The sequence below is a fragment of the Pristiophorus japonicus genome, unplaced genomic scaffold (genome assembly GCF_044704955.1).
Source record: "Pristiophorus japonicus isolate sPriJap1 unplaced genomic scaffold, sPriJap1.hap1 HAP1_SCAFFOLD_393, whole genome shotgun sequence".
NCBI classification, from domain to species: Eukaryota; Metazoa; Chordata; class Chondrichthyes; family Pristiophoridae; genus Pristiophorus; species Pristiophorus japonicus.
In genome coordinates this window covers 205312-219395 of record NW_027253794.1, presented here as the reverse complement: position 1 = coordinate 219395, position 14084 = coordinate 205312, and the positions used below count along the sequence as shown (strand labels likewise).

The following is a 14084-nucleotide window of genomic DNA, read 5'->3' as shown; positions in this document are numbered from 1 at the left end:
CCCCCCTCCCCCCTCCCCGCCCCCCACCCTTCATTCCACTTATTGGTACTTTGTCACACATGCTTCCCATTGTCCTTTAAACCCTCTTCAATGATAGCACTTACTTTCTCCATTGCAAATTTAGAAATGTCTTCTTCTGTATACAACTCTTGATAAAAGCTACCAGCCGTCTCCATGATCTGCCCACTTTCATTAATGATCTTTTCCCCATCCTTCAAATCTCCAATTAATGATAAACATTGTCGCAACTTCTTTTGCTCCAGAAAATATCTAATGATCTTTCTCCCTCCCTTTAGCCTTTGCACGGAGAATAGCCCCCTTTCATTTTTCAGCTTGTAATAATTCCCACTCTTCCTTTAAAACCACCCAATTATTCTCTGCTCCCTTATCCCCTCCATCAAGTGCTTTACAGAGATCTGTAAAGCTTCTGTTTATATTCTCTTCTCGACGCCAGTTAGCAGTTGCCCTTTCTTTCCCATAATGTACAGAAAAAACTTTTACCTCATATTTGAAATTGTCCCACCAAACTCTTTTTTCTTTCAAGAATAAAGGTTCCTTCTGAGTATTCTTTATTATATTTAAAATCCTTTCTTTATAAACAATTTCTTTCAGGTACTGATTGTTTAAAATCCACACCCCTGGCCCGATCTTAACTCTGCTGTTCTTAATTATAAGAAGCAAAGCCAAGTGACATTTTTATAATAAATCTCCATCACCTCAGAACTGAACCCTTCCCGCATTAACACAAAATCTATTCGGCTCTGTTTTAAAACATCACTCACCCGACCTCTTCTGGAGAATTCCCTTTTTATGGGGTTCCGATCCCTCCATAAGTCTCTCAAATTTAAATTTGCCATCATTTTTATAATCATCCCTCTAGAGTTATCATCCTTAAGGTCATTTGGGCTGAAATGTCCATCCGAGATAAAAAATACATTAAAATCCCCCATTATACAAGGATTTTCCGCCTCTGCCTCTTCTGCGAATAACCACTGAAAAAACTCACGCCACTTGCAATGATCATTAGATATTAAAGAGATCACAATTCAATTCCTCCATTTTTACCTTCAGCTGTAAAAATCTCCCCTCAGTGTCCTTGTCCACCAAGGCAACATTCTCTTTTATGGTTTATGAACGAACTCACTAATGCAGCCATCCCTCTACAGTTATTGTTTGCACAACTTGCAAACCCGGTTCTGGGGGAGGTGGGACCAGTACAAACCGGACGGTCTACACCTGGGCAGGACCGGGACCAATGTCCTAGGGGGAGTGTTTGCAGTGCTGTTGGGGAGGAGTTAAACTAATATGGCAGGGGGATGGGATCCTATGCAGGGAGGCAGAGGGAAATAAAAGGGAGGCAGAGGCAAAAAATAGAAAGGGGGGAGAATAGTAAAAGTGGAGGGCAGAGAATCCCAAGGCAAAAAACAAAAAGGGCCACATTACAGCAAAATTCTAAAGAGGCAAGGTGTGTTAAAAATACAAGCCTGAAGGCTCTATGTCTTAAGGCAAGGAGTATCCATAATAAGGTGGATCAATTAACTGTGCAAATAGATATTAATAGATATGATGTGATTGGGATTACAGAGATGTGGCTCCAGGATGATCAGGGCTGGGAACTCAACATCCAAGGGTATTCAACATTCAGGAAGGATAGAATAAAAGGAAAAGGAGGTGGGGTAGCATTGCTAGTTAAAGAGGAGATTAATTCAATAGTTAGGAAGGACATTAGCTTGGATGATGTGGAATCTATATGGGTAGAGCTGCAGAACACTAAAGGGCAAAAAACGTTAGTGGGAGTTGTGTACAGACCTCCAAACAGTAGTAGTGATGTTGGGGAGGGCATCAAACAGGAAATTAGGGGTGCATGCAATAAAGGTGCAGCAGTTATCATGGGTGACTTTAATATGCATATAGATTGGGCTAACCAAACTGGAAGCAATATGGTGGAGGAGGATTTCCTGGAGTGCATAAGGGATGGTTTTCTAAACCAATATGTTGAGGAACCAACTCGGGGGGAGGCCATCTTAGACTGGGTGTTGTGTAATGAGAGAGGATTAATTAGCAATCTCGTTGTGCGAGGTCCCTTGGGGAAGAGTGACCATAATATGGTGGAATTCTACATTAGGATGGAGAATGAAACAGTTAATTCAGAGACCATGGTCCAGAACTTAAAGAAGGGTAACTTTGAAGGTATGAGGCGTGAATTGGCTCGGATAGATTGGTGAATGATACTTAAGGGGTTGACAGTGGATGGGCAATTGCAGACATTTAGAGACCGCATGGATGAACTACAACAATTGTACATCCCTGTCTGGCGTAAAAATAAACAAGGGAAGGTGGCTCAATCGTGGCTTTCAAGGGAAATCAGGGATAGTATTAAAGCCAAAGAAGTGGCATACAAATTGGCCAGAAATAGCAACGAACCCAGGGACTGGGAGAAATTTAGAACTCAGCAAAGGAGGACAAAGGGTTTGATTAGTGCAGGGAAAATAGAGTACAAGAGGAAGCTTGCAGGGAACATTAAAACGGATTGCAAAAGCTTATTTGGTTATGTAAAGAGAAAAAGGTTAGTAAAGAAAACATAGGTCCCCTGCAGTCAGAATCAGGGGAAGTCATAACGGGGAACAAAGAAATGGCAGACCAATTGAACAAGTACTTTGGTTCGGTATTCACGAAGGAGGACACAAACAACCTTCCGGATATAAAAGGGGTCAGAGGGTCTAGTAAGAAGGAGGAACTGAGGGAAATCCTTATTAGTCGGGAAATTGTGTTGGGGAAATTGATGGGATTGAAGGCCGATAAATCCCCAGGGCCTGATGGACTGCATCCCAGAGTACTTAAGGAGGTGGCCTTGGAAATAGCGGATGCATTGACAGTCATTTTCCAACATTCCATAGACTCTGGATCAGTTCCTATGGAGTGGAGGGTAGCCAATGTAACCCCACTTTTTTAAAAAGGAGGGAGAGAGAAAACAGGGAATTATAGACTGGTCAGCTTGACATCGGTAGTGGGTAAAATGATGGAATCAATTATTAAGGATGTCATAGCAGCGCATTTGGAAAGAGGTGACATGATAGGTCCAAGTCAGTATGGATTTGTGAAAGGGAAATCATGCTTGACAAATCTTCTGGAATTTTTTGAGGATGCTTCCAGTAGAGGCGACAAGGGAGAACCAGTTGATGTGGTGTATTTGGACTTTCAGAAGGCTTTCGACAAGGTCCCACACAAGAGATTAACGTGCAAAGTTAAAGCACTTGGGATTGGGGGTAGTGTGCTGACGTGGATTGAGAACTGGTTGGTAGATAGGAAGCAAAGAGTAGGAGTAAATGGATACTTTTCAGAATGGCAGGCAGTGACTAGTGGGGTACCGCAAGGTTCTGTGCTGGGGCCCCAGCTGTTTACATTGTACATTAATGATTTAGACGAGGGGATTAAATGTAGTATCTCCAAATTTGCGGATGACACTAAGTTGGGCGGCAGCGTGAGCTGCGAGGAGGATGCTATGAGGCTGCAGAGTGACTTGGACAGGTTAGGTGAGTGGGCAAATGCATGGCAGATGAAGTATAATGTGGATAAATGTGAGGTTATCCACTTTGGTGGTAAAAACAGAGAGACAGACTATTATCTGAATGGTGACAGATTAGGAAAAGGGGAGGTGCAACGAGTCATGGTACATCAGCATCAGTCATTGAAGGTTGGCATGCAGGTACAGCAGGCGGTTAAAAAAGCAAATGGCATGTTGGCCTTATAGCGAGGGGATTTGAGTTCCGGGGCAGGGAGGTGTTATTACAGTTGTGCAGTGCCTTGGTGAGGCCACACCTGGAGTATTGTGTACAGTTTTGGTCTCCTAACTTGAGGAAGGACATTCTTGCTATTGAGGGAGTGCAGTGAAGCTTCACCAGACTGATTCCCGGGATGGCGGGACTGACATATCAAGAAAGACTGAATCAACTGGGCTTGTATTCACTGGAGTTCAGAAGAATGAGAGGGGATCTCATAGAAACATTTAAAATTCTGACGGGTTTAGACAGGTTAGATGCAGGAAGAATGTTCCCAATGTTGGGGAAGTCCAGAACCAGGGGTCACAGTCTAAGGATAAGGGGTAAGCCATTTAGGACCGAGATGAGGAGAAACTTCTTCACCCAGAGAGTGGTGAACCTGTGGAATTCTCTACTATAGAACGTTGTTGAGGCCAATTCACTAAATGTATTCAAAAAGGAGTTAGATGTAGTCCTTACTACTAGGGGGATCAAGGGGTATGGTGAGAAAGCAGGAATGGGGTACTGAAGTTGCATGTTCAACCATGAACTCATTCAATGGCAATGCAGGCTCGAAGGGATGAATGGCATACTCCTGCACCTATTTTCTATGTTTCTATGTTTCTCCTTACCAAACTCTTTCTAGGATATCTTCATCCTAAAGATTTCTTGCAGACACAACATGCCTTTAAAACACTGCAATATCTGCTGCAATTTCTTCTCCCCCTCAATCTATTCATATTGATCAAGACCAATGTAATCATTGCTCTTAATAAAAGAAGTATGCCTGATAATCTATCCATCATTTAATCTCTGGCCCTTCCCTCCTCTCATGCTGCTTCCAAACTTTTTGGGCAGCTGTTGCTTTCTCCTGCAGCCTCCGGCTCTTTTTCACCTCCTGTTTGAACTTCCACTGCAGTTTCAGTCTCTTCCTTACATCAAATTTAGGCCGCGGAGCTGCTCCTTCTTCGTCCTGCTGTCCCCCACTAATCTTTCCCTTTCCACATGATGCCACCCCACCCCCAATTCCATGTCTCCATCCTCCTCTGACTCCTCACTCTCAAGCTCTTCTGTAATCTCCCGTCCCTGTTTCCCATCAGATACATAATCTCACTTTTTGCTAACATGGTTTTTCCAACAGTGCCACTCTCTTCGGCCTTACCTCCATCGCTGACCCTTGCTCCCCATTTCTTCTCCCTCTGTGACAATGGCGCGTCTCCACCCACCTTGCTCTCTTTTGGCGTCTTTGTCTCCGCGCTCCCATCCTGCTGCCCCTTTAAGACTCCTGCCTCTTGCATCCTCTCCTTGTCCTGCCCCCTCCTGCTCCCAGAGATGTACGACTCCCCATCTTTCTTTGGAGTACTTCCACTTACCCCGCACCCTGCTCGTGCCTCCGTTCCCCCCATGGACACCTGATTCTTTAGGGAGAGACGAGCCATATTATGGCTCGACTCTGTCTTTGACCCATGATGTCCTCCACTGAATTTGACTTTATCCACCATACTTGGTGTGTTTTCCACCATGTTTTCTGCTCCGCAATTTTCTGCCTCTTCTTGCGCTCTTTCCTCATTCCCTTCGGCGGCTGTGTCCTCCACCACTCCACTCACACCTCCTGCTTCCTCTCCCATCTCCCCATCACTCAAGTGGCTTCCATCTGCCTCACACTCACAGCGGGTGGGGCCTTTGTGACAAACCGCACAATTCTCTGCCTTGCAGTTCTGAGCATCGTGTCCAGATTCGCCACAGTTATAACAGTACAGGTCGGGACAGCTTCTTACTAGATGGTCGTGTCCAAGACAGTAATCGCAAAGCTATACTGGGCCCACAACTGGTCAGCAGTATAGTCTTGCGTTTCTCCACCAATGTGTCCATCTCCCCTGCCAGGTCATTTACCACAAAATATTGCTCGAGCCTTTCTGTGAAAGCATCCCAATCATCACCCTCTGCAAAGTCTTTTAGTGTGCTAAAGATAGCTATAATCACGTGAAAGTCTGTATTCTCGTCACCAGTTGTTAAGTCTGTAATGTACTTATGAATGACCCCACGAGGCAATGTGTTGTACTCAAACTGTAGTGACCTTGTTCCTTTATTCGTAACTCCAGAGCGAGGCACAAGCATGGTTGGCAGCCTTTTATACTGGGCCTATGCAGATAACCCTCAGGTCTCCCACCGCAATGCCCTCTGGTGGACAGCCTCTGCCACAGAGGCAGGAAACCCCAGTCTCCACCAGTTGCAGCCTCTAGTGGTGCCAGCATAGTGCATACATCGTGTAAACCTTATTGATAGTACATCAGGTAACAAGTCTCCATCTTATGCAACTATACAGTGACAACAGAGAGTATATCTATAGTCTGCATATATAACATTTGCGATGGTGGTGCAATTATCTCAAGCAGAGGTGGCTGGGATTTCTTGCGTTTAAGATGGTCATTGCCTGGCACTCATATGGCATGAATGTTACTTGTCACTTGTCAGCCCAAGTCTGGATATTATACAGGTCCTGTTCTAGGTTGCTTCATTATTTGAGGAGTTGTCAATGGAGCTGAATCCTGTGGAATCATCAGTGATCAGACCCAGTCCTGGCTTTATAATAAATCAAAGGTCATTGCTGAAGCAGCTGAAGATGGTTGGGCCAAGGATGCTTCCCTGAGGAAGTCCTGCAGTGATGTCCTAGGATCATGATGACTGTCCTCCAACAACTACAACTATCTTCCTTCGTGTCAGATGCGATTCTGCCTATTGGAGGGTTTTTCTTTTGACCCTACTCCACAAATGATGAGTTTTGTTATGGCTCCTGGGCAATATTTGGTTCAATGCTGCCTGGATGTCGAGAGCAGCTACTGTCGCCTCTCCTCTGGCATTCAGCTCTTCTATTCATGTCTGGATTAATGCTGTGATGTCATCTGGAGCCAAGTGATTAGGCAGAACCCTATACTTGTACATGGGTCATCTTATACATAAGAATAAACAATAGTTTTATTCCTGTAATACCAGCATTCACTTAGAATCACAGTTTATGAGTTGAAAACAAACAACTGACCACAGCAGGGGTCTTGGTCGTGTCAGCAGTCTAACAGTATTATTATATCAGAGGTGCTGTTCTGAAACTGGTACCTGTTTGGAGTAATGCAAGGCGAACAGATACAAACGAGACTACTTTCTGCATATTGCGCTCCGGCCAGGAAGAACACCCTGCTTACTGGTATCCAAATGCAAATTAAATTTTAACCACTGGTTTTCACTTAATGAAACATCTTGATATGGATATATTTACATCTTACTGTACGCCCTGAGCCAGCAGCGAGGCTACCATTTGAATAATTTTATTAAGCGTCTATCTGAACATTGCAATATATACAAGTATCAGGAGCAATTTTATGACTTTTCACTGATGACGGGGAGCCTCGTCCACCAAAATCAGTGATCAGAAATTCACTCGCATGTTGTGCACAAGTTTCTAACCATCATCTTAACTGAGTTGAAAAATCAGCTCCATTGTACAATTCGAATTTCCGATACGCAGTACTGAGAGCAAAGTTCATTTGCAGCAGTGCAAAGTCAATAAAGTATCGCATAATATTAAAAAAACAAACAGCGTTAGGTTCAAGTAAGTGAATTGAAGCAGTCTTAACCCTCATAGTTCATAATGAGTAGCTGTACTTACACTGGAAGCAAATAAGGTTGTAGACTAGTAATACGTTTTCCATCAGAATAATCGCGGAGTGAATCAAATGATTTTTTCTCATTCTCCACGGCCTCCTCCATCTTAAAAGATATAAACAACATTATATTTTTCATACAGTTGACATTATTCAAATGTTAGAAAACTCATCTTAGTACCAAATACACGCAAACCCAATTGAAAAACAAGTCAAATTTTTCACAAAATCGCTTGTAACTGAGATTATTGGATTTTCTATAGATTATAATCAGTGCTCAATGATGTTATGAAAGTCTACTGTAAAAGAGAGAAATAGTGTAAGATAATAAATCAAAGCAAATCTCACAGTGGACATGAACATGCTCTGTGACTGCTGGTACATGTCCAGCTATGCTGCAGTGGATAAAAGTGTTCTGTTTGACTGTCTGTCTTACTCCCAATTTCCTGCTTATTAAACTCCGTCCCCTAGTAAACAAGTTGCCTGGATCAATTTTGTCAATTCCCTTCATATCTTGAAACATGCTTGTTTCAAAAACAACTCTTTCCCTCATAACTTCAATTCCTGATATTGAGAATTATCTTTGTTGCTTGACTCTAATCTCTCAAGCCAATAATATTCTTGTCATGATTTAGTGCCCAGAACTATGTAGGGCACCCCGATGTATGACCAACGACTTATACAGTAATAATATAACTGTACGATTTTGACACCATCCTGCTATTATTTCAACCCAATACATTACCTCATTTTCACAGCAGCCAAGCAGATTTCAGAGATTGATTCACATTAACCCTAACATCTCTTTCTTGATCAATACACAGTGTGACTGTATTGAATACATAAGCCTAGAAAGTACATGTGACAATATTAGAAGAAAAACAGCACAATCATATGAAATGCCTTTATCACAATTTTAAGCATTCACCCATTTAAATTAAACAGCAACAGTAATTTCTAAGTGATACTTTCTCAATTGATTATTGTTTACAAACACATTATATCTATCTACATCCTTCTGACTCTGAGGCGGGGGTGCTGCCCACTGAGTCACAGCTGACACAAGGCAGGTTTCTGATACCTTCTGGCATCCGTGGAGATTTTAGCGACGCCTTTCACACTCTACTCCCTACTGACTGATTTTATATCCCAAATCTTATGTTTGTCAATAATTGTGTTTACCTTGTCGCAGGTCGGGACCGCCATGCTGCCTATAGCCGCCGCTCACCGCTCCTTTTGTGGCCCATTAGCGGCAGGTTGGGGCCATAGGGTGAGTGGCGAGCGGCGGCCATGAGCAGCGTGGCGGCATACCACTGCAAGATACAGCGTGAGTTGGTGCAGGAGGGCAATGGCGCGAAGAGGGATGTCATCAAGGTCCAGGTCGCTGATTGCAGAGTGGGCAGATACAGCAGAAGCGGCGAGAGACTGTAGAGGGATGTGATCGGGGCCTAAAGAGGCGTAGTCCCAGGGGCCAGCCCACACTGCGATATGTGTGCACACTAGATCCGTGCAGCAGAGCAGCTCTCCAGTCGTCTTGGATAACCCTTGCCACTGTACCAAGACCTAGCTCTGTCAAACCCGTGTGGTGGCTGGTGTGCAACGGCCACCCCACGTTAAAAAAATCCACTCACAGGCATCTTCCACCCTACAGGATGTAGTTCAGGACCTGGAATATTAGGTCCTTCATTGGAACACCTGTGAACTCATCCTTTTTTAGCGTGGAAGCAAGTCATCCTCGTTACGAGGGACTGCCTATGATGATGATGATCTACATCAAAGTACATCTGCCACAAAATTCCCAATTTCATAAACAATTCAAATGTTTGTGAATCTGATTGCTTGGTTTTTCATTATTTGCACTATTTTTGATATATGCAGATTGAAGATATTGTTTATGTTACCCTAGTACTAATCAAAAATCTATAGAATTAATCGGCCGAAAATTGCAGCCTCGCTGGGTCGGTACGAAGTGCGCATGCACCCGACGAGGCCTCGCAAAAGCCCGATTCTCGGTGCGCCTAGAACCGGCTTTACCGATCTGTCAAAATTTCTTTAGAGAGATTCTACGCATCCCTGGGAGAAGGACATCCACGCGGGAGAGATTTGAGCTATTTTTTACGCCTGGTAAAAGCAGGTGTATAGCTTACTTATACCAGCATAACACTTTTAAAGCATAGAAAATTTCAATTTAATCACTCATTTTTTTATTAAAAATCCTGTCCATTAAGGTAAGTTTATTTTTAACCCTATTAAAACACATTTTAAAAAATTTCCAAAAAATATTTTTTTTTCTAAAACATTTAATTACATTTAATTTCAATTAATTTTAAATATGTGAGGTGTTTTTTTTTTTAATTTATTGCGATGTGTTTCGGTGTTTTATGGGTTTATTCTAATTGATAATAATGAGAGCCCGTACAAACAGAGCTCCCATTTTTATCAATGAGAATACTAGATAGTGATTGGTGGTCCAGGCCCATGTGATTCCAACAGTTGCGTTCGTACGTGGAAAACATCTTTCAGTGCGCTGTGCAGCGAATGAAGGCCTCAGACCGGAATCCTACGTTCCTCCGGGAAACACAGGTAGTTCGTAGATTTTTTTCGGGTCAGAGGCATTTGTACGAAGGAAACCTCCAACCGCAATTTTCAGCCCAAAATGTTTTTGTTTCTATAGGATCATGTCTGATATTTCTGCTTGGTTTAGTGTTTCTACTGTTGATTGTTGCCAAAATAAGCTTTAAGAATCAATGATTAATCAGATACTACAGTTAGAATGTTCCCTCCTATTTCATCTGCCATTACTATTTCATGGGCCACAACCTCAACCACTATCTGCTGCTAGCCTCTCCCTCACTTCCAGACCTACCACGGTTTGATATAACTCAGCCTCATTCTCACTGATCACTCCTTTAGCTCCAAATCTACATAGGATATACGCCACAGAAACAGGCCATTCAACCCAACTAGTCCACACCAGTGTTTATGCTCCATTCGAGCCTCCTCTTGTCTTTCCTCATCTAAATCTATCAGCATAACCCTCTATTCCATTCTCCCTCATATGCTTGTCTAGCCTCCCCTTAAATGCATCGATACTATTCGCTTCGACCACTTCCTGTGGTAGCAAGTTCCACAGTTTCACCACTCTATGGGTAAAGAACTTTCGTCTGAATTCCCTATTGGATTTCTTGATGACTATTTTATATTGATGGTCTCTAGTTATTCTCTTCCCTACAAGTGGAAACATTCTCTCTGTATCCACTCTATCAAAATCTTTCATAATTTTAAAGACCTCTAATAGGTCACCTCTCAGCCTTCTTTTTTCAAGAGAAAAGAGACCCAGCCTGTTCATCCTTTCCTGATACGTATACACTTGCATTTCTGGTATCATCCTTGTAAATCTTCTCTGCACCCTCTCCAGTGCCTCTATATCATTTTTATAACATGATGACCAGAACTGTACACAGTACTCTAAATGTGGTCGAACCAAGGTTCAATACAGGTTCCCCTAGCATAACTTCCCTACTTTTCAATTCTATCCCCCTATAAATGTGCTTGGTTTGCATTTTTATGGCCTTGCTAACCTGTGTCGCAACTTTTAGTGATTTGTGTATTTCCACTGAGATCCCTTTGTTCCTCTACCCCACCTTGACTCGCACCCACCAAGTAATAAACAATATTCTTACTACCAAAATGTACTACCTCACATTTATCTGTGTTCAACTTAATTTTACAATTATATGCCCATTCTGCAAGTTAATGTCCTCTTGTAATTGGATGCAGTTCTCCTCAGTATTGACTATTCCCTCCAATTTGGTTTCTCTGCAAATTTAGAAATTGTGTTTTTGATTTCAAAGTCTAAATCGTTAATGTAAAGTGTGAACAACAGTGGTCCCAGCACTGATCCTTGTGGAACACCACGACCCCCCTTCTGCCACTGTGAATAGCTACGTTTTTCCCCTACTCTCTGCTTTCTGTCTTGAAGCCAGCGAGCTATCCACTCTGCTACTTGTCTCCTGATTCCGCATTCTCTGACTTTGTTCATCAGTCTATTATGAGGTACCTTATCGAAGGCCTTTTGAAAAACTAGATAAATTACATCTACTGCATTACCATCATGTACTCTCCCTGTTACCTCTTCAAAAAATTCAATGAGGTTGGTCAAACAAGACTTTCCCTTTTGAAATCCATGCTGACTATTCATTATTATATTTTTGGTATCTAGCTGTTCTTCTATTTTCTCCTTTAGCAGTATTCCATTTTTTTTCCTACCACCGATGTTAAGCTCACTGGTCCATAATTCCCTGGACATAGTCTATTCCCCTTCTTGAATATAGGTACAGGTAGAGCGTCTGAAATCCAGAAACCTCTGGACCGAGGCCATTCCGGATTTCGGAACGTTTTCCGACGTCCCGAATCCAGAACCGCCCAGGAAAAACCTGTGTTGCTGCCATTGGGACAGCAGGATAGGTATGAAGCCCTGCAAAGAAGGTAAGTTAAAGTTTTCATTTTTTAATTATTTTGCAGCAATTCGCTAGAAATGGGTCTTCTAAATGTTTTTTTATTTTTTTATTTTTTGGCATTTTTTGGGGGTGTTTTCCCCCCTCCCTAGGCCCACCTCACAGCAGTAATCGACCTCGGACTAAAGTTGGCAAGGACCGCGGCTTCCGCTCATTTTTACTGCTGGGCATCTAAATAGTAGCATAGTGATTTGTGGTATTTTTGGAGAAAAAGTACCGCTATCGCCGTTTTTAAAAATGTCCGATTTCGGAACATTTTCCAGATTTCGGACGATCCCGCCACAGATCAGCGTGACGTCCGGATTTCGGAACATTCCGAATTTCGGAACTTCGGATTTCAGATGCTCTACCTGTATTACCGAGCTATCTGCCAGACATCTGGCTCTACACCTGTTTCTAATGAATTATTAAATATGTGTATTAATGCTTCTGCTATCTCAATCCTAGATTCTTTTAAAATGTGTGACTGCAATCCATCCAGACCAGGGGTTTTATCCCCTTTGAGTTTGATTAGTTTATTTAATATATCCACTCTTTTTATTTTAAATGCAATTATCTCATTACTAATCTCATCATCCAATGTGATGTCTACCTGTTCTATTTCCTTGGTAAATACTGAAGCAAAATAATTATTCAATATTTCTGCCATCTCTCTCTTATTGTCTGTGGTATTATCCTGTCTGTTCCATAATGTCCCTATTCCTATCCCACCCTTCCTTTTGTCTTGATGTGCCTGTAAAATATATTACTATTTTGTTTTAGGTTCCTTCATAATGTAATGTCATAGTTCCACTTTGATTCCTAATTGTTTTTTTGACTTCTCTCCTAATCTCTTCGTATTCTCTCATCATGCACTCCCCTGCTGACTATGTACTTAATATATGCCTCTTTCCTTACCCTCAGTTGTTCCCTTATGGAGTCTCATTTGTGATTAGTTTGTTTTTTCCGTTGAGTGGGATATATTGTTCCTGCACTCTGTTGAACAGTTTTAAATATTTCCCATTTTATTTTCCCAAGTTCTAAACTCAGCCCCTCAAAATCAACAATCTATTAATCTTATACATTTCAAATAAGATAACCTCTCATTCTTCTAAACTTCAATGAGTATAGGCCCAATCTGCTCAACCTTTCTTCATAAAAGGGGCCCGAGAGTCGGAGGAGCCACAGGAGCAGGAGCGGCAGGGTCGAGAGGCCCATAAAAGGGGCCCGAGAGTTGGAGGAGCCACAGGAGCAGGAGTGGCAGGGTCGAGAGGCACATAAAAGGGAACCCTAGAGTCGGAGGAGCCAGCTGGTGCAGGGACAAAAGATTTTTTTTTAATTCAAAATCGAACTGTGACGTCACAGCCAAGCGGGTAAGTGATTGGCTGGTGGTTTGGTGAGAATTTTATCTTTTCCTTTTTCTTTTTCTTTTCTTATCAGTAGGAAACTTTTGGCATTGTTGCCAAATTAAGTTAATTTAAGGGTTAAGTCATGGTAGGAGAGCCCAGACCCATGTCATGCTCCTCCTGTGCTATGTGGGAAATCAGGGACGCTTCCAGTGTCTCTGATGACTATGTGTGCAGGAAGTGTATCCAGCTGCAGCTCCTGACAGACCACATTGCGGCACTGGAGTTGCGCATGGATTCAGTCTGGAACATCCGCGATGCTGAGGATGTCGTGAATAGCACGTTTAGTGAGTTGGTCACACCACAGGTAAAGGTTACAAAGGCAGATAGGGAATGGGTGGCCATCCGGCAGAGCAGTGGGAGGAAGGTAGTGCAGGGGTCCCCTGCTTTCATCTCCCTCCAAAACAGATATACTACTTTGGATGCTGTTGGGGGAGATGGCTCATCAGGGGAGGGCAGCAGCAGCCAAGTTCATGGCACCATGGCTGGCTCTGCTGCATAGCAGGGCAGGAAGATGAGTGGGAGAGCTATAGTGGTAGGGGATTCTATTGTAAGGGGAATAGATAGGCGTTTCTGCGGCCGCAATCGAGACTCCAGGACGGTATGTTGCCTTTCTGGTGCAAGGGTCAAGGATGTCTCGGAGCGACTGCAGGGCATTCTGGAGGGGGAGGGTGAACAGCCAGTTGTTGTGGTGCATATAGGTACCAACGATATCGATAAAAAGCGGGATGAGGTCCTACAAGCTGAATTTAGGGAGCTAGGAGT

General features: G+C 42.9%; 1 protein-coding gene across 6 annotated transcripts in view; it reads right to left on the bottom strand.

Annotated features, from left to right (window-relative positions):
* Positions 1-14084, bottom strand: part of LOC139250576 (uncharacterized) — a 336890-nt gene that overhangs the window by 234743 nt on the left and 88063 nt on the right. For all 6 annotated transcript variants that reach the window (XM_070872975.1, XM_070872969.1, XM_070872972.1 and 3 more), the window contains one exon: positions 7423-7523. In XM_070872975.1, coding sequence (XP_070729076.1) covers positions 7423-7523 — 101 coding nt within the window. The remainder of the gene's footprint in view (positions 1-7422; positions 7524-14084) is intronic.